At 48.3% G+C, this 20,826-nt stretch overlaps 1 protein-coding gene across 2 annotated transcripts in view; it reads right to left on the minus strand.

The window, feature by feature from the left end:
- The window catches only part of JAG2 (jagged canonical Notch ligand 2), an 86,456-nt gene extending 84,050 nt beyond the window's left edge, over window positions 1-2,406 (minus strand). For both annotated transcript variants that reach the window (XM_035104733.3, XM_035104725.3), the window contains exons 1-2: window positions 2,030-2,406; window positions 844-1,164 (exon numbers count right to left, since the gene is read on the minus strand). In XM_035104733.3, coding sequence (XP_034960624.1) covers window positions 844-1,164; window positions 2,030-2,110 — 402 coding nt within the window. In that variant the 5' untranslated portion in view covers window positions 2,111-2,406. The remainder of the gene's footprint in view (window positions 1-843; window positions 1,165-2,029) is intronic.
- Window positions 2,407-20,826: the final 18,420 nt, after the last annotated feature.

Below are 20,826 nucleotides of genomic sequence, written 5' to 3' on the forward strand. Positions count from 1 at the left end.
TACAGCACCCCACCCTCTCTGCACAGCCTCGGCCGCTCACACCTGGATCTTGCAAAGCGCGGGGAGGAGGCTGTCACGCAACGCACTTCCTCCTCCCCGCCGCTCGCAGTTGCTCCTATGAGGAGCAGGCACGCCCCTATGAGGAGATGCCTCTGGGTGTGCCCTTTCCCAGGTTTTTTTATTAGGCAGAATCGTCCCCCCCCCCTACTTTCCATGCAACACGCTGCTAGGAGTTCATTATCCCCAACACCTGGGGCTCCCTGAAAAAACCTCCACTGCCCGATTCCCCCGCTCCCAGTAAATAACCAGCCATTTGCACCACCAGCTGCCACATCCTTGCACATTCGCGCTGTGCAAGTCACTTGTCTGCTACAGTCTGTCGCTGCTCTTAGAAAGCCCTCCTTGCAAATCCATAATGTAAGCCTAGTGGCATCGAGGTTGCTCTCTCTCCCACCCCCAGGAAACAAACAACCGCTCCTCTTTCTCCTTTCCGGGGGAGCAGCCGAGAGAAAACGATCAGTGCGCGCCTCTCGTCTGTCAGTTATAATAAAATGCCTCGCATTTTCCAAGCAATGAACCGCGATTCAAGTTGAGCCAGTCCCTGCCTGCACTTCGCATAAAACCACAGAGGGCGGAAGGAAAACCACCTCAAGTTACAGAATGCAGCTAGCCACAAAAGGGAAGGTCATCCAACTAATTCTTCCCCCCACCAAACACCATTCAGCGCATAGCCTATATACCGTGCACAAAACCACTTTTGCTCACCATTAAACAATAGGCATATCTCCACACACACGCGCACATTTTTATATGTATATATTTTTAAAAGGAAAGTTGACCTACCGGCCACGCAAACTGAAAAGGGATAGCAATCCTGCCCATGTCGTGACTTTTCCCCTGATGAAAATTGCGGTTGTTGAGATAAAAAGTATTTCCACCGAGAACAGGAGTAGATCCGGAGCCGTAGCTGCATGCTCCAGTGGTCGTGATTTTGGCTTGATACTCCTTTAAGCAGACTTTCACGTAAGTGTCGCACTCGTCCCGCGCGCAGTCCAGGTTCTGGGGCTTTTTCATGCCATCACAACACTCCCCATTCAACAATTCTCCGTTTACATTCTTCACCGAGTTAATCTGCAGCTCGAAATAGCCCGTGGACTGGGACACCTAAAAATAAGGGAGAGGGAAGGAAGGGGGGGGGGGGTGACAGACACATACAACCTCATTACTACAGTGTCTTGGGAAGAAAAAGTGCGCGGAGAATTACAAGCCAGCAAGCCACTCTGGAGTTTCCTACGGCAAAGCAAGTCTTCCCGAAAAACTATCACAACTAGACGGTGCTATTAAAAGATGAGATCGAGAGCTATTTGGGGGGGGGGGACACGGTGCCGCAATTCCGGCTAGCTGTGGCAATAGAGAGAGGGAACACATTCAAAAGCCGTGCAAGGGAACTGCAGAATGTTCCCATTTGCAACTGAAATAAGCAACTCCCAAATAAAATAATTTGGGATTCATACCGCAAAGCCTTAAGGGTGACCAGCCGAGCTATGCAAACCGGTTTTGTTTTCTGTTAAAAGAAGAAGAAAGCGTTCCGCGGGTGAGCAGATAAATGGATTATAAATCATAATTGGAGAGAGAAGAGGAGCGAAATTCTCCATGCAAACATTGCACACGGCAACTTTGCCTGCGCTCTTCCAAAGCAAACACACCGGCTTGGAAGCGACGCGTTTGGAAAGGGAGGCTGGCGGAGATCTGCAGCAGAAGCCACGCTCTCCAATCTCTCTCTCCTCTTCGCCTTAAGCGAGATCGGGCTTAAGTTTCGCAAAAAGGGTGCGCTCCAGATTGCCACTCTTAGGGGGAAAAATATTATCCAAAAGGCAATCCCCGCTGCAGCACAGGCGGCTGAAGAAAAAAGGTAAGGCGGGCGCTGCGATAAAGGTCTTCTCCGCTCCCCTACCCCTTTCCCGTTGTTCCTATTTATTTGCAAGACAGCAACGACGCCCCCCAAAAGATAGAGACCGCGTTGTTTTACCTGCACCCATAAAGTTAGAAGCAGCCACAGCCTAAGCGCCGCCGCGAGGAGAACCCAGTGCCGCCTGCCAGAATCCAGCATGCCTGCTACCCCGAGCTGAACGCCGTCGATCAGGGAAGACAATCCATCGACCGGCCGCTGCTCGGAGCATCGGCGGCGGGAAGGGCAGCAGGGCGGGCGCCGCGCGCAAGGTGGAGAGCTCCGGCCGGAGCCTGCAGATCGCCGCCGCCGCTCCTTATCCCCAAAGCCCCGGGCTGACGGACGAGGCAGGGCAGATCCTGGCGGGCGCCTGGCGCGCTCCTGCAGCCGCAGCGGCAGCCAGAGGGAAGCGCGGGTCCGCCGGCAGCTCAGCCTAGCCACTGCGCTCGCTCCTCTGTGCGCCTCTGCTGCGCGAACAGCCAACAAGTAGGTGCCGGAGTGACAGCTTCATTGCCCATTAGACGGCGGCGCCACTGCCTTCATATTCATGAGGGGGGAGGGTCCGGGGAGGGGGAGGAGGCGGCGGCGGGCGGGTGTGGCCACGCGGCTCCCGAAAGGGCTGGGCGAGCGAGCGAGCGGCAAGGCCGGGCCAAGGCGGGGACGCCGGAGCGTGCGCGGTTCCCAGCGAGCCGTCGGAGGCGCCGCAGCCGCCGACCTGCAGCTCGCCGTCCGCCCCGCGGCGGGCTGTTGCGCAAGCCACTTGTTGCGCGTGGGCCGGGCCCGACCCAGCACGTGCGCGGCTGCACGGGGGTGCGGATCGGGCGTGTGCCTTCTTGAGCCCGGCACGTCGGCTCGCGCCGCCGCCCGCGAACTAGGGAGCAAGAAGGAAAAGTGGCTGCCCTCTTCTCTCTTTTTTTCTCATTTCCCGCGCGTGCGTGCAGGTAGAGCCTTTCGCGCTGATGGTTGCGTGGCGCGCGCAACGCGATCCTAAGCTTCTTTATACCTAACAAGGTGTTGTGGTCCCTTCGTTCACACTAGTATTTCAGCGGGCCGGGCCGGGGCCCCTTAAAGTTGATGGGCATTGCCATTCAAATGGCATGTTGGAATCACGTCTTGTGGTCAATTATGTGCCCACCCCAATATTTTATTCAAGTTGGCACCCCTGCTCGAGAACTTCTCTCGCAAGGGTCCTTAGGATCGGCTCCCGAACCAGGCATTTTTGGATCCCGGATCTCCTCTAAACCCCAGCGACATTCGTTTCACTGTTGTTAATCTGAATTTTTTAAGAGTCGAGCCTTCAGAGTATTCCAGCAGCAGAACTCCCACCGCAGGAAAAGTAGGAATTGGAGGAAAGGCCTTTGGTGCAATAATAAGGCTTACTCCCAAGTAAGCATGCTCCTGAGTATGGCCTTTATAAGGGGAATTACAGTAGGAATATCACACTATGTCAAATAAGGTCAGTCAGTGGAGGAAGCCCACAAAGTATTTTGGAGCCCCAACAAACTGCAAAGTTTATCATTTTGGCAGAAGTATACTTGTCATTCCAAAGAGGGCCTTGGCCTAATAAATTAGAAAATGATCCTAATGAGACAGGAATGTCCTTTTCCCACCCTGCTTACCAAATTGTAGCAACGTTTAGTGCATGGCCTGAGGTAACTCTGATTTGCAGTGAGTAATAACCCAGTCCTAGTTTTGGAGGAGGGGGCTTGAGCAAGACACCCTCAATGGCCCCTCCTTGCTCAGTGAGCCCACCCTCTCAGTGTTATGAGTGCCAGCTGCTGCTGCTGCCGCTGCTGCTGTTCTACTGCCTTGTTGCTTCCATCTGCCTGCTTGCCAGATGGAGCCAATGAGCAATTTGCTGGTGGTAGCAACCAGTAGCCCTTTCTCACCTTCCTCATCTCCTCTGGCTAGAGCAGGAGGAAGATGGAATTATGGGCAGGTTGCAATGCAATGGCAAAGAGAAGGAGCGGGTGTGCTGGGGATTTGGGTCCTCCGTTGTGCCAAACCCTCGATGTCAACTCTGGAGAGGCACATCCACAGAGTTCAGCTGGTCCATCTCCCTAGTAAGTCAACGCAGGTTTGCAGCCTGGTCCTTTCAAAAAAAGTGCAGAGGTGGAATAGTCTCAGCCAGAGTGAAAGCCTGGCTTGTGTTTGAGGAGGTAGGCTGTGTGATCAACCGCTGGGAGTCTTCAGCACATTATACTGCATTGTTCTCCTTGACTGTTTGGCACACAGATCCAGCAGGATTGGACCCTACCCTGAACCTTCTGTGGTGGACCACAAAAGTCCAAAAGAGTCATACAAATCAATGCTGTTTTAGGAGAGCATCTTTTACAGTCGAAGGGCCGCATCCCTTTCTAAGCAGCCTCCTGGGGGCCACATGCTAGAGTTGTCTAGGGGCCAGAGGCCAGATTGAGAAAGCAATGATAGAAGTACCTTTGTACAGTAGGCTAGTTTCTACAGGAACTGACACACTAGTCTGTATAGCCCATGCACCTTAAGGCCTTTTAAGCCTCTCCCCAAGGCTGATGGGCACTGTAGTCTAAAACATCTGCCCTTAAGTCTCCAGTGTGCATTTATTTAGGGTAGCGGTCAACTAAGCTTTGATCAGAATAGACCAATAGAAATGGAATGGTCCGAACTTAGTCATGCTCATTACTTTCAGTGGGTCTGCGCTGAGTAGTCAAATGCCACCCACAAATAACATCTGCCCTTGCATGGCTCGGAGTGGCTTAGATAAAAACTGGAAGGTCTTAGCCAGTCCGAGAAAAACAATGAGGGCCAATCAGATCTTTCTGGGTAGGGTAATCCAAAAATCAGGGCACAGCCAGCAATAATTTCTTTCTCTTTCTTGCACATCCCTACCAATCATGCTTCAGCAATAGGTGGCTCACAGAGAAGGGGGTCTGAAGTACACCTTCAGGAGCGGGCAACCTGGTCCAAGAGGAGATGGTCTGTCAGGTGTCTTGCACCTGTGCCAGTGTGGCGTAGTGGTTAAGAGCGGTAGACTCGTAATCTGGGGAACCGGGTTCGCGTCTCCACTCCTCCACATGCAGCTGCTGGGTCACCTTGGGCTAGTCACACTTCTCTGAAGTCTCTCAGCCCCACTCACCTCACAGAAGGTTTGTTGTGGGGGAGGAAGGGAAAGGAGAATGTTAGCCATATTGAGACTCCTTCCGGGTAGTGATAAAGTGGGATATCAAATCCAAACTCTTCTAATGGCAGGGTGAACACAATGCAGGTCAGAATGGTAGGTTTTTTGCATGTAGACTGACAAGGCTTTTCACCCTTAAATTAGGACCCCTCCAGAGGTCCTTTCTATTCTGCATTCATGATTATTTGCGTTGATGATGGTGTCGGGGCAATTACATGAGACTCCACTTCCAGTTTGCTTGCACTTTCAAGAGTTTCCCGGTGGGCGTACTGTTTTGTTTCCCACCAGTGCGTGTCCTGTAACTCCTTGCTGAAATCCCGCAAGTTTCTATACCAACCATGGTCTGGGGGTGGTTTTGCCCCACTTTCCTTGCTCTATATAGCGCAAGAGTTCCCCTCGCGATGACAGTATTGCGGAAACATTGGCGAAGCATCGTAGGATAACTCTTAAAGCGGGATGGTGTGCAAAAATGTCCAGTATAAATCTAATGCACTATTCCTGTGTCAATGGCATGCTGTCGCATAATACACTTGCAAAACGACAGCAGCCTCCAGGAGTCTGGAAGGGCTCATTGGATGCTAAAATGAAGAAAGCTTGGAGTTACCGGGTTTTGGACTTTTGTGTGAAAGGATTGCAAGAGCTCTGTGGTAGAGTATCTGCACTGCAGAAGGTCCCTGGTTCCGTCCCCAGCATCTTCAGGTAGGACTGGGAGAGAGGAGCCTTCTGAAGTTCTGGAGAACCACTGCCAGTCTGTAGACCGTCCAAAGCTAGATGGACCATGGCCTGGCTCAGTATAATGCAGCCTGCTAGTTTCCTAAGACTGGTACTGAAAATCAATTCCTAGACTTAGAACATGTTCAGAGGAACTCAGATCTTTGATTCTGCCCTTTCCTGATTCAGAGTTTCAAAGGTTGCCTTAAAAGGTCATCAAATTCAGCTGGTGCTCAGCACCATTTTCTGATAAACTCTTTTTGAGTTATGTGGTTCTATTGAACAGCACTAAACTGTTTTTGCTTCTCCGGTAATGGATCTGTGATATTATATTGATGGAAAAAATGTATCTTTCTAATGCTCCGCTGTTGTCACGAACTGTTTTGAGGTCAACTGTGTTGTCGGGAAAGTGGCATACAAATATTTAATCCAGTCAAATCTTTGGATCATACCCAGAAACAATTTGGCACCCAGTGGAGCTGTTGAATAATAGAAATAAACGTATCACCTGGGTAAGTGCCCATTAACATCCTTGCCTTTCCAAAGACACTTCAGAACAGGCATAGGCAAAACGTGGCCCTCCAGATGTTTTGGGACTACAGTTCCCATCATCCCTGACCACTAGCTAGGGATCATGGGAGTTGTAATCCCAAAACATCTGGAGGGCCGAGTTTGCCTATGCCTGCTTTAGAAGGTAGGAACGCATTGTAGTAATCCAATCTCGACATAACCAAGATATGTCTCAGGGTGCGAGCAAAGACAACAGCTGGCCACAGTGACCGTCTCGGCTTCTAGATCAGAGTTCTCCAAAGCAACACACCTGATTTTAAAAAGGAAATGTCAGTATCCTGTTCAAAACAAGCTGAATCCCTATTCTGGAGTCCATCACTCTCCTAACCCGGAGCACCTCCATCTTGTCTGGGTTCCGTTTCTGTTCATCACCTATCATCCACGTGCATCACTGTACTGTATATATTTTATTTCTTCATTCAAGAAGCACATGGCGATGCACAGCCCTGTGAGGTAGGTTAGACCGAAAGTCCACGATTGGCTAAATGAATTGACTGGGTATCTGAACCTAGCTTTTCCTGGTCTTATGCTAAATACTGTGCCAGTGATGGGAAAGCTGAGGCCAAATGAAGGCAAGTCTTCTGCCCACATTAATAATTGTTACAGGTAGGTAGCCAGGTTGGCCTGACGTAGCCGAAACAAAATAAATTCCTTCCAGCAGCACCTTAGAGACCAACTAAGTTTGTCATTGGCATACTCATACCAATGACAAACTTAAAGGTAAAGGGCCCCCTGACCATCAGGTCCAGTCATGTCCAACTCTGGGGTTGCGGTGCTCATCTTGCTCTATAGGCCGAGGGAGCCAGCGTTTGTCTGCAGGCAGCTTCCGGGTCATGTGGCCAGCATGACAAAGCTGCTTCTGGCGAACCGGAGCAGCGCACGGAAATGCCGTTTACCTTCCCGCCGGAGCGGTCCCTATTTATCTACTTGCACTTTGATGTGCTTTTGAACTGCTAGGTTGGCAGGAGCTGGGATTGAGCAACGGGAGCTCACCCCATTGCAGGGATTCGAACCGCCGACCTTCTGATCAGCAAGCCCTAGACTCTGTGGTTTAACCCACAGCGCCACCTGGGTCCCTATGACAAACTTAGTTGGTCTCTAAGGGGCTGCTGGAAGGAATTAATAATTGTGTCCAAGAAGGAATTTCATCAGGTGTCCCTTGCATGGCAAAGTGTCCTCTTACACATTTGTCATCCCAAGAACATCTGGTTGTGGCTGAATCGCAACTCTCATCAGAATACTGGGCTTCAGCGAGACGGCCCCAACTGATGCTCAACTTTCCGCGACATCCACCGAGCATCGGGGAGCAAGGTCTTTTTCTGGGTTGGAGGGCGGGGGGCGTCATCTACACATGCGCAAACCTCAGGGTTCCCTCTGAATAGTTTAATAATTTGTTAGTAGTTCTGCTTCATTTCCCCCCCCCCTTTTTTTGGTACTCTGCTGTTAGGAGTGATTGCTGAGATCACAAGGAAGAGGGGGGGCAGCTGTGAAAGAGGAATGGTTAATAGCTGTGCAGAAGAGGGAATTTAAACAGGTACACCTGCTGAAATTCCTTCTTCTGCACTGCTATTAAAAGCTGCAGGAGCCCCCTTCTCCTCCTCCTCCTCCTCCACCTGGCCATCTTAATCATCACTTGGGCAACAGCATCTGCATCCTCTTCAAAAGCTTCTGCTCAGGCACCTGTAGCAAAATCCTTTGGCTCCAGCTGTTTGTTTGGAGGTGGGGTTTTTTTCCCCTTTCCCCCTCCAGGGCAGCAAAAAACAGCAACTTTGATCCATGCCATCTACACAAACAGGTGTGTGTGTGTGTGTGTGTGTGTGTGTGTGTGTGTGTTACAACTCAGTTCTCACCTTTTAGGCCATGCGATGACACCACCACCACCCCATGTTCCCCTTTGCCATTAACCCTTCCGTCCCCCATGCCCCACTGAAAAGCCTCATTGGGAACAAATAACCCAGAAGTCAAAGGACTGCAGCCTCCCTGCTGGGCTAGGAAACCTTTCACAAAGCCAGCCACCCCCACCTCCCCACTCCCTTTCAGAATCCCAGCCTGACACCCCAGCCTCGCCAGCCGGCACACCACTCTGGCTATTCATGGCCAGCGCGCAGCTGCAGCCCCCTCCCTCGGCTGAGACCACGGCAGCTGCTAAATGCAAGCCAGCTGCTCACCCAGGCCTCCACTACTACAGCGATGGCAGCTTCTCTCTCGCTGCTGCTGCTGCGGTTCGTCTTCCTCAGCACCTTAACCATATCTGTGCTTTCATTGCGTGTGGTTTTTAATACCTATATATACTTGCTTTTCCCACCGCCCGTACCTTCATGCTTTTCTGGGGCCACCAATACCGAGGCTGGTCTCTGCCTAGAGGTTAGGGCTGAGAGGGGGTGGGACCTGTCAATTCTGGTTGTTTCTCATCCTGCTCCCCTCCCAAACCCCAAACCCCCCAAAAAATCTTCATTTCATTTCCACAGCAGTTTGTGATTTTTTAAAAATTAAATCCTCTGGAAGATTCGTCATGTACATCCTTCTCCCAACGAGCACTTTTTTTCTGGTATGCAGCTTGAACAATGTTCACCTTTTTGTGTATTGCAATGCATTCTGTTATGTTCACAGACGTAGGCGTTTACATGCATGCTCTTCTGTAATCTGAATGGTTGGAGAAGCCTATCGTGGAATTCAGAAAAGCGTGAACGGCGTATTGATTTTTTAAAAAACCATAACTTTATTGAAATTCATAAATAACGTACATAATATACACAATATGCAGACCCTTAATTCGACAAAAATGAAAACAACCGTGCATTAATACTCTTCTTTGGATTCACAAAAGTTAAACTTAGTTTCAATTTATACAATCTCTTTTTTCCTATCTTTTTACTAACAGAAAATGGACTTCCTATCATTTCCCAATGTAAACTTTCTTTCTAGCGTTGAATGTACTTAACGTGATCACCTTACTCTTTCTGTATTTTGTAATACCTTCTTACAACAGTTTGTACTCATTACCTTATTTCTTAACAATTACTTTAAACAAGGGTCATTCAAATGCTGCCATAGATATTGTGCCACTATTATATTTCTGTAAGTAACTTTTATACATATCCCATTTTTGAATAAATGATTGTCTTGTATGATTGTCTTGGTGTATTGATTCAAGAAGTGCAAGCTACTTTCTCATAGACATGGCGGACCGAAACAAATTTCTGTCTCGTTCCTGTGAGTGACATTTCCCCTTTCCCCATCCCAAAGCAAAAGGAAGAGTGTCGTGGGGGGGGGACGACCTTCCCCCCATATTTAAAAATTGGGGGGGGGGGTATGAAAGACTTAATCATTATCCCACAATTTTTAGCTCACTTTTTGAAGAAATCCTCCACAAAGCGGCATGCACTATGTTTAAAAAAGAAAGAGCCAGTTATTTTTGTTTTCAAAGTGTTTTGCACCCCTATCTGTGTACTAAGCACTAAATTTGTCCAGAGTGCCTGAAATACAAAACAAGTACTGTATTAAGGTGCTGGGTTGTTGTTATTTTTTAAGAAACAGAAACATAGGATGTCTTTTCTCTCTGTTGACAGCCACCGTGGATACCTTTTTCAAACAGAAGCATAGCACCGTAGCCACAGACAAAGCCAGGTTGATTTAGTCCAGGTATCCCCAAACTTCGGCCCTCCAGATGTTTTGGACTACAATTCCCATCTTCCCCAACCACTAGTCCTGTTAGCTAGGGATCATGGGAGTTGTAGGCCAAAACATCTGGAGGGCCGAAGTTTGGGGATGCCTGATTTAGTCTTTTAGAAGACATCTGAAGGCAGCCCTGTTTAGGGAAGCTTTTAATGTTTGATGGACTACTGTATTTTAATATTTTGTTGGAAGCTGCCCAGAGTGGCTGGGGAAACCCAGCCAGATGGGCGTGGTATAAATAATAAATTATTATTATTATTATAGTTTATTTTCATACTGCAATTTTCACTGGTTTTGTGTGTGTTTTGCAAATTTTTGATTCATATGATCAAATGTGAGCCTGTAGTATAAATTAGCAATGTGAGTCTGTATAGGCAAATCTGTGCTCCTTTTGGTGGGAAGTAATTTCTCCTTTTTTGGTGGGTGGTAATTTCCCTTTTTTGGCAATGTGTGAGGGGGGCCATCCTAAACCACCACATATTGTCGGGGCTGAGTTTCAATTTGTTGGGCCTCCACTGGTTCACTGCTTCCTGCAGGCATCCTGCAGCAACTATGGAATCTGATTTCTAAGTTAAGTTTGTGGTCAACAGCTTTCCCACAATATTATCTATTGATTTTTAGAATGTATTGGCAGCCTTTTCAGAGAACATTTTGCTCAAGGCAACTTGCATTAAAGCATTGGACACGACTAAAAGACCCTGGAAAGACCTTGGAAAGGACCCTGATGTTGGGAAAGATGGAGGGCACTAGGAGAACGAGATGGTTGGACAGTGTTCTCAAAGCTACCAACATGAGTTTGACCAAACTGCGGGAGGCAGTGCAAGACAGGAGTGCCTGGCGTGGTCTGGTCCATGGGGTCACGAAGAGTCGGACACGACTAAACGACTAAACAACAACAAAACGACTAAACAACAACAATATAAAGAAAGTTGACCTAGTAAAACCAAAGGAAGGCAAACCAAAAACAATATGTGTGCAGAATGGTAATAAATTGGAATGCTTTCCAACCTGAAGAAGCTTTGCTTGTCATTTAAAGTCTCAGACCTAATCTATACCATGCAGGGGCATGAGGTGGTAGACTGAGGCAATGGAATTTGTAGACGCCATCATTTCAGACTACAGGTGGGGATATTGTTTTTGAATTCTCCAGGCAACAAACGCCTTGTGATTATTAATAAAAAGCATATTATAATTCAAGACCAGCCTTCTCCTTGCTGTTCTGGTGGCAATGGGTTCTTTATGTGGAAGAAGATTCAAAAATACCTGATCAGCAGTCTGACATAGGGATGAAGGCAAAGTTCGATCCAGTTGACACTTTTAACACAGGTCTATCTCATTCAGAGTTCCTGAAACAACACACTCCTACAAATTTTGCAATGTGGTCTTCCGGCTAAAATATGGATATGTACAACAGTGCACAGATTAGGGGCAGGCTAGTGAATAAAAACACCTGTATACCTGTCAGAGGGCCTGGTATGGCTACTCTAGAGTAACGACTCCAGCATGGTCTTTTAAGGTTTTTATTAAGTGCTGATTATTTACAGTGTTCAGAGCAGTAAAAATGCATCCTTAAGGTGAGGTGTCTGAACTCCCGAATGGCGATTGGCGCGTTTTCTTCCAGCACCACAGCTTTGGCAGACCCAACCTCTTCCCCCTACGTTTGCGTCGCAATTCGGGAGTTGGGGGAATTGGCCTCCCCCCTGTGCGTCCTACTTCCTGTCCCACCTGCGGCCTGGGCTCCACAACCTTGCCTGAGCCTCGGACACCACTTCCTGACTCTCCGCTGGAGGCAGAGCTCTCCTTACTCTCTCCCACGCTTGGGGATGGGCTGGAACTTAAGATGGGAGGGACTTCCCTGTATCCCTCGTCCCTCACAATACCAAAACAGATTCAGGTTGAATCCTGACAAGACAGAAGTACGGTTTGGGGGGGATGGGGCAGGTGGGTGTGGAGGACCCCCTGGTCCTGAATGGGGCAACTGTACCCCTGAAGGACCAGGTGTGCAGCCTGGGAGTCATTTTGGATTCAGAGCTGCCCATGGAGGCACAGGCCAATTCTGTGTCCAGGGCAGCTGTTTACCAGCTCCATCTGGTGCACAGGCTGAGACCTTACCTGCCCGCAGACTGTCTCGCGAGAGTGGTGCCTGCCCTAGTTATCTCCCGTTTGGGCTACTGCAATGCGCTCTACCTGGGGCTATCTTTGAAGGTGACCTGGAAACTACAACTAATGCAGAATGCGGCAGATAGACTGGTGAGTGGGAGTGGCTGCCAAGATGATATAAACACTGGGCCTGAAGGACCTACATTGGCTCCCAGTACGTTTCCAAGCACAATTCAAAGTGTTGGTACTGACCTTTAAAGCCCTAAATGGCCTCGGTCCAGTATACCTGAAGGAGCGTCTCCACCTCCATCGTTCTGCCTAGACACTGAGGTCCAACTCCAAGGGCCTTCTAGCACTTCCCTCACTGCGAGAAGTGAGGTTACAGGGAACCAGGCAGAGGGCCTTCTCAGTAGTGGCACCCACCCTGTGGAACGCCCTCCCATCAGATGTCAAGGAAAGAAACAACTATCTGACTTTTAGAAGACATCTGAAAGCAGCCCTGTTTAGGGAAGTTTTTAATGTTTGTTGTTTTATCGTGTTTTTAATATTCTGTCGGAAGCTGCCCAGAGTGGCTTTATATTTGGGGAAATGGCATGCAAAAATGTGCAAGGAGAATTTTTCACAAATGCTGACAGATATTTGCGATGACTTAAAAATGACAAACTGATGTGGAAATGTCAGCCGGAGTTAAGATGGAAAAATTGGAAACTTAATCTAACAGATCTGTTCATCTCCTAGACTAACCTCCGCTGAACTCTGCGGAGTTGGCATCTGAAGCGATGCGCTTAGGATCGGGCTGCACATCTCAGCAGGGCTGCTGAGACCTGCGCCTGATCTATGGTAAAATTTCTCCTGCGAGAGAGGGATAACAGTCTCGCGAAGGTGTTTACACAAGGCCAGATTGCTGGGAAAATGTCAGCATGTGGTTAGAGAAAACATTAATGGTTCAGGCAGCGCCATGGAACAAGCAGGCAGTCACTTAGGAAGAAACAGATCGCTCCACCTGCCAAGGACCAAATATACAAAAAAAAAGAGAGGCTTCATAAATCTCTGGCAGAGGCCCAAGATGAAAAACATAACAACTTGCGGCAGAGGGAACCATTCAGTGATTCATACTAGATTCATTTCCACAATGCATAAGGATTTCTGTCATTTGCTGAAGGCAAGCTGTGCTTTGGATATGAGCTTCCAGTCCATATGTAGAAGTACTTTGCTCTCAATGGGGAGCATCTGTCGGTCTCTGCGCATAGATGTTGCAAAAGAGTTGAACAGGGCTCTCGAGAGTCTTCGCAGGCTGTTTTCTTTGGGAAAAGCAAAAGGCAGAGCGCCTCTGAGCACTCCTTACATCACAGGGAAGAAGAGGCATGATCCCAGAGAGAGAACAAGAGCAGGGGCCAGGGAAGCGTATAAGCCCGGGGGCCACATTGCAGTCTTTAGAGGGCCACATGCCAGTGGCAAAAGTGGAATTAGTGTTAATTTTACCTTTGTATACCCGGATAGTTTCTACACACACTTGTCTTTTCCTGTGCCTGACCACTCTCCACTGCAAATGACCACATTTTTAACCGCCCATGCAGAGCAGGCTCTGATATTCCTATTAAGCTTGGCTGGTTGTATCTGTCGGGTCAGCCGGGGGCAGGAACGATCCACAGGCATAATGCAGGAACGAATCCAGCCCGTCTCTCCCATCAGTGTTGGGCGTGCAGCTCTAGGGAGTTCTGACAACCCTTCCCGATGATTTATTACGACCTTACCTTCCAAGTCACGGACTGCAGAATCCGGGACCGGCAGCCGTGTGACACCGGAAGTTGCGTTGACGTAACTTCTGGTGTCGCTTTGCCCTTCTATAGGCACCAAAAAATGGCTGGCGGTGGCTTCAAAAGTCGCTTGTACACATGTCAGGAAGTGTGTCGACGCAACTTCCGGTGTCGCTCCGCCCATCTATGGGCACCAAAAATGGCCGCCGCCGACACCGGAAGTCGCGTCTATGTACTTCCGGACATGCATAGATGCAACTTTTGAAGCCGGCGGCGGCCATTTTTGGTGCCCATAGAAGGGCAAATCGGAAAGAAAAAAAATAGCCGCCGACAGGAGAAAAACGGGAGACGAAGTGATACGGGGGACCACCGGGAAAAGGTAAGTAAAAAACAAGGGTTTCCCGGGGAAAACGGGGTACTTGGCAGCTATGATTACGACCCATGTCTTGGAGACACTGAGTACATATTCAGAGTCCAGCAGAGATAAAACGCAGATGAAGCCAGGCTGAGGTTGTGTACTAAAAGCTACTTTATTAAGCGTAAGGCAGAACAAAAGGAAACATGTCTCCTCTCGCTGAGAGAAGAAAAACAAACGGAAACAGAATACAGCAAACACCCGCTCCCGTGACTCCAACAATCTTTGTTGGAATGCATAACACAGGCATGTGACCTGCACAGTGAGGGAGGAATAGAAACCTAACGGTATCTCTGTGTAATTTGCAGGGGGGAACAAATGGCCATGGGCTGAACTAGCCCTCTTGTGCTACTTTGCTCCCCCTCTACAAATATCCTGTCCCTCTATTTGTGTGAGTTGTGCAGGATTTAGGGCGGTTCAAGCACACCGAGTGCCAAGCCAAGGAAGCACTAACAACAACAATAATTTAAAAGCCTATATTTATGAGTGTAGGACGCAGGTGGCACTGTGGGTTAAACCGCAGAGCCTAGGGCTTGCTGATCAGAAGGTCGGCGGTTCGAATCCCTGCGACAGGGTGAGCTCCCGTTGCTCGGTCCCAGCTCCTGCCAACCTAGCAGTTCCAAAGCACGTCAAAGTGCAAGTAGATAAATAGGGACCACTACAGCGGGATGGTAAACGGCATTTCCGTGTGCTGCTCTGGTTCACCAGAAGCGGCTTTGTCATGCTGGCTACATGACCTGGAAGCTGTACGCTGGCTCCCTCGGCCAATAATGTGAGATGAGCACGTAACCCCAGAGTCGGTCACGACTGGACCTAATGGTCAGGGGTCCCTCTACCTTTACCTTTATTTATGAGTGTAACTGCTGAGAAGATCCATAAAAAGCAACTGTTCCAAAAGGAATTATTGTGAATAGAAGAAATATTTAAGGAGCAAAATTTTTGTCCTTGTGATGGGCACCGTATTACCAAAGTCTGCCACTGCTGCCAAATAGGGTGGCCAAAATCTTCTGTTTGAAGGTCTGTCTGAGGACAATTCTCTGTTTATGGTCCCCCCCCCATGTCAACTCTATGGGGAGGCCTTAGTGGTGATTGTGCCACTGCTGGAGGCTCCCCTGTTGGCATTGACCTGTTACAGGGTCTTCTTGGTTGTGGTTCCCCGTATTGGAATTAATCAGATCCCTTAGCTGTGATTCCTGCATTGCAGGGGTTGGGCTAGATGACCCGAGGGGGGGTCTCTTCCAATCCTACAATTATGTGATTCTATCATAAAGCCATGTAGGGGCAGCCAGGTAGGTCATAGCAGTTGATGATAGAGCCATGTTCAAATATATAAAAGGATGTCATACAGAGGAGGGAGAAAGGTTGCTTTCTGCTGCTCCAGAGAAGCGGACACGGAGCAATGGATTCAAATTACAAGAAAGAAGATTCCACCTAAACATTTGGAAGAACTTCCTGACAGTAAGAGCTGTTCAACAGTGGAATTTGCTGCCAAGGAGTGTGGTGGAGTCTCCTTCTTTGGAGGTCTTTAAGCAGAGGCTTGACAGCCATCTGTCAGGAATGCTTTGATGGTGTTTCCTGCTTGGCAGGGGGTTGGACTGGATGGCCCTTGTGGTCTCTTCCAACTCTATGATTCTATGATGGGAGTTTTAGCCAGAGTATAGGATTTTGTTGCTGCTGCTGCTGCTGAGATTTATATGCTGCCCTTTATCCAAAAAACCCCAGGGTTATTCACAAGATGAAATAGTTAAAATAAAAACAGCAAAACTATACCCCTCCGCAAACACATTTTAAAGGCTGTAGAATATCCATCGGCCAAAGGCCTGGTTATAGAGAAAGGTTTTTGACTGGCACGTAAAAATATGTAATGGCGGCACCAGGTGAGTCTCCCTGGGGAGAGCATGCCACAAACGGGGAGACACTGCAGAAAAGGCCCGTTCTCGTGGTCCCACCCTCTGGCCCTCACGTGGAGAAGGCACACGAAGAAGGGCCTCAGATGATGAACGCAGAGTACAAGAACTTCAGCGCATGCTCTTACAAAGCAGCTGGCTTTGATGTGCTGAGTGCTGACGGGGCTCATGCACACAGTCTCGTTTCAGATCCCTAGCCGTCTTTTGGGGGTAAAAGGCTGCTCAGGTCATGATGCAGCTCAGCATTATGAGCTGGACAAATTCCACGCCAGCTAACTGCTGCTCTGTCCTGGTCCTCAAGACGAGCCCAGTGCATCTAGGGATCCCAGCGGTTGCACAACCGCAGATAGCTCCAGGTGAGCAGCTTGTCTCAATGGAGCCTGGAGATGAACAGAGGCTGTCTGGTCCTCTGCCTCTGGTTTGCCTCTCCTCTCCTCTCCTCTCCTCTCCTCTCCTCTCCTCTCCTCTCCTCTCCTCTCCTCTCCTCTCTGATAATCTTTGGGCCAGTCCTCTGGCCTGAAAACGGCCGCTTCTTCACTCCATGGTTTCGCGCCTGCGGTGCTCCCTGCCCTGCCCAGAATGGTGTGGGAGACACTCAGTCCTATGGGTCCAAGGGGAGGCACCCGTGGGAGTCCTAGCTCTGGTTCCGTTGGGTCTTCAGGCTCGGAGACAGGAACCTGGTCCAAGTCTGCAGCCGGTGGCACCAGAGCCTCTGAGACAGGATCTAGGACAATCACAAGCTCCAGTGACACCTCTGTTTTATTCAAGGTGTGGCAGAAAGCTTGTCCTTGCTTGTAAGGAAAAGATAAGCGGCTTTTATGTTGCAAGAGTTGGGGATATTCCGCATTTTGGCCCTACACCATTTGCTCTGTATTTATGTCCATAGACATGATAGCATGCAGTATGAAACCATGAAACCATTTTCTGCTTCATGGTGGAGCTCTGTTTATTATTGCCTGCCAAAAGTGACTGGCTTGGAGAATGCACTGGCCCCTGTAAATATATTTTTTTGGCCACCCTGCATTCTCTTTATTACAATTATAATAATCATCATCATTGTGTGCCTTATGTATCAGAGTCAGCCTGTCAATCTTAATTTTTACACCAATCCACTAGCAATTTTTGGCTTGCTCTTTCATCCCCGAGAGGTAAACAAACAGCCTGGGTTCTTGTGTTTTGTCCCCCCCCCCTTTGTGTGTGTGTGTGTGTGTCTGTGTGTGTTTTATAAGTGGCAAAATTCTAACAATGTTGGTAGTTGCTATGGTGAGGGTTTTCTGTGCTAGATTGCAGTACTTGGAATATGGGAACAAAACAAAACAAAAGCCATTCTGAGGGATGATCCTTCAAGAAGCGCTGTGTTTGAATATATGACAAAGTTTTAAGTTGTTGGACGTTTATTAAGCAATGAAATGAAGTGATCCTGGATTTTTAATGTGGCATTGATATACAAGCTCCTCAAAACCAGGAGCTACGCACTGTGGATTGCAGAATATTCTTTCCTGGTTTTATTTACTGCAGGGGTGGTGGCCCTCCAGACTACAATTCCTATCATCCCCGACTGAGTGAGGTGGATGGAAGTCTAGCACCATCTGGAAGGCCACAGAAGCCCCCATCAAAATGTGGATCATCTGCTCCCACTTGACATAGTGATAGACACCAACTTGGATGGCTTTTAAAGAGGACTGGATATATTCGTGTAGGACCACTGGTCATGCCAGCAAAGGACGATGGGAGTTGTAGTCCAACAACAGATGGAGACCCAAGTTTGAGAAACACTGGTCTAGTGGGTCTTCCTTGGAGTACACCACATCAGTACCCAGACATCTCCTCAATCCAGACAACTGTGTTCTCCAAGTAAAGTGCATACAATATTGAGGCCTTTAATGATACACAAACACATCTGTTCATTCGGTTATTTATTTACTTACTTTGCACCCTACCTATTTTTCAAAGGCGGTTTACAATCCAGTTTTGAGCCATTGGCCAACCTTTTCCCTCTCCTTGCCCCTGTACAATTGCCCTGTTTACCATCTAGCCCAGTGTTTCCAAAACTTGGGTCTCCAGACATTTTCGGACTACAATTCCCACCATCCCTGACCACTGGTCCTGCTAGCTAGGGATGATGGGAGTTGTAGTCCAAAACCAGCTGGAAACCAAAGTTTGGGAAACACGGATAACCTGTTTAAGGGTTCTCAAGAACTCAAAGCTTGCTCGCTATTTTCTGATACTTTGCTTAGCTTGATAAAGTCATTGTCCTAGCATAAATCTTGGGGATTTTTCCCACTTGAAGATCAACGAGATGGCCTTAAAAACAACAATGCTGGTTGTATTGCAACCCTGGCTCTGCTTTAAAATCTAAATTGGCAGTGAGAGAGGAGGCGACATATAATGGGAAATGTAGAGAGACCTGATACTTTCTGAGCTGGGCTGTGAGCCAGGCATCCGAGGTCTTGAACAGCATCAGACAGCTCTGCTTCTGCAGCTCGGCTGCAGCAACGCCAGTCGGAAAGAGCTGTTGCATGCATTGGACCACTGCACGAGGTGCTGGCAATGGGAAGGGATGGTTCTGTGACCTTTGCAAGGTTGTTCCTGGGTGCAAGGTATGGGAATGTTGTGGATACTAGAAGAGGATATATTGATTAAATATTATCCTTCCTCACTCATGCTAGTGAGTCAGCAGCAGAGTACATTCCCCAGTATATAGCAGGAAACTAGTTGTTAGATTCATTTGAATCTATTTGCTTAAGCAATCCAATCTGGCTTTGTCCAGATTGAGTTTTGTTCCTGGCCAATTCCCCTTTTATCCCTCCTAAAAAGAATCAAGACACAACAATCTTCTTTAAAAGTAATAAGAAGTTTACTTACATTCAGTTCACAGTCTAAGCCACAGAGCCTAGGGCTTGCAGATCAGAAGGTAGGCGGTTCAATTCCCCGCGACGGGGTGAGTTCCCATTGCTCAGTCCCTGCTCCTGCCAACCTAGCAGTTCGAAAGCACACCAGTGCAAGTAGATAAATAGGGACCGCTCCAGCGGGAAGGTAAATGGTGTTTCTGTGCGCTGCTCTGGTTCGCCAGAAGTGGCTTAGTCATGCTGGCCACATGACCCAGAAGCTGTACGCCGGCTCCCTCGGCCAATAGAGCGAGATGAGCGCCGCAACCCCAGAGTTGGTCACGACTGGACCTAACGGTCAGGGGTCCCTTTACCTTTAATAGAATACAAGAAAATGTTTATATCCACATGTTCATCTCTTACAATGATATCTAAAATGGCAGCTGCTCTGCTGTTCCTTTTTCTCACTTGGTACTCCTCGGAGCTACTTCCCTGCCTACAGTCGCTTGCAGAACACTTTGGTTCCTGACGGCATCTATTGTCACAGACTTTTGACTTGTTTGCATCTGCCCATGTTTTGGTGCAACAAGCGCTGTGTGCAAACCCTGACTGGATGTGTCAGCCAGCCTCATTTCAAACCACAGAGCCACTCTCCTTTTCTGAAGATTGCATGTGTCAGGGAAGCTCTCTGCTCCTCGAGGGCCATTCACTCTGTCCAGAGGCCTTCACAAATCATCTTTATCTCTCTGCCGCCTTCCAGCCTGCATACAATATGTGCTTTTGGTATGCAAGGAAGTCCCTCCGAGAAGCAGAGCAGAATCCCTAGCTTTCCAAATGAACGATCTGCCATTGATCTGGAGGAGCAGCTGTGCTAGCTCAGCTCAGTAGGGACCCCGTTATACTTGGTACGGTTGGAATGCTCCTGGCATTCCGGAGTTTCTTTCGGCAGTGCCTGTGAGATAATTTTGGGATAGGACTTCGTCAGATTTTTTCCCTGCAGTTCCCATGTGCCCATCAGCAACCCATCGAACAGAGCTCTGGGCCTGGTTGTGAGACACCCACATTTAAAACTGCAATAAGACCCACAATAAAACCCATTGCCTCCCCCCCCCCAACATCCACTGCAGCCACCATCTATCTAATGGTCCCAAACAGAGAATCCTGCAGTAGGGTCTAGCATTTCTAATCTCTGTGCCACAGGGGCAGCTATAGAAGCCTGACCTGACCTTTGCGGCACCACAGGATCCTCCCTTGATAGTGGCAAGAAGAATAAACTATATGCAGTCTCCCTAAGAAGAATCGAGTGGTTACCTGGTCCTTTATTAGACTTGGCTCTCCACTTGTCCATAAGAGAAGGCGTCTTGATTCGTGTCCAATGGCCAACCTGTCCTGGATCATTTCTGCCTCTTGTCATCTTAGTCCTTGGAATCTGACCATTTACATGTTTGGGCAATGTTTTTTTTTGTCTCTGACCCTCTTGGGCCTTGACAGTCATTGATTGGCTGAGCTGCTGTCGTGGCATGGAATGCCCAGCTGATCAGGGAATAATTTTCTTTATTTTTTTCTTTTTTAAAAATATATTTTTATTGATTTTATAACAAATACAGACAAAAATAGATGAAAGCAAAACAAAAACAAAGAGAAAACATAAAAAATACAAAAAAGAAAACATTTCTTTTACAATGTAATATTCCAATAAATTTTCTTACTCTGTCGACTTCCTCCTTCCCCCCCTCCACGTTTCCATTTATAACTAATATA

The sequence above is a fragment of the Zootoca vivipara genome, chromosome 1 (assembly GCF_965207765.1).
Source record: "Zootoca vivipara chromosome 1, rZooViv2.hap1.1, whole genome shotgun sequence".
In the NCBI taxonomy this organism is placed as follows: Eukaryota; Metazoa; Chordata; class Lepidosauria; order Squamata; family Lacertidae; genus Zootoca; species Zootoca vivipara.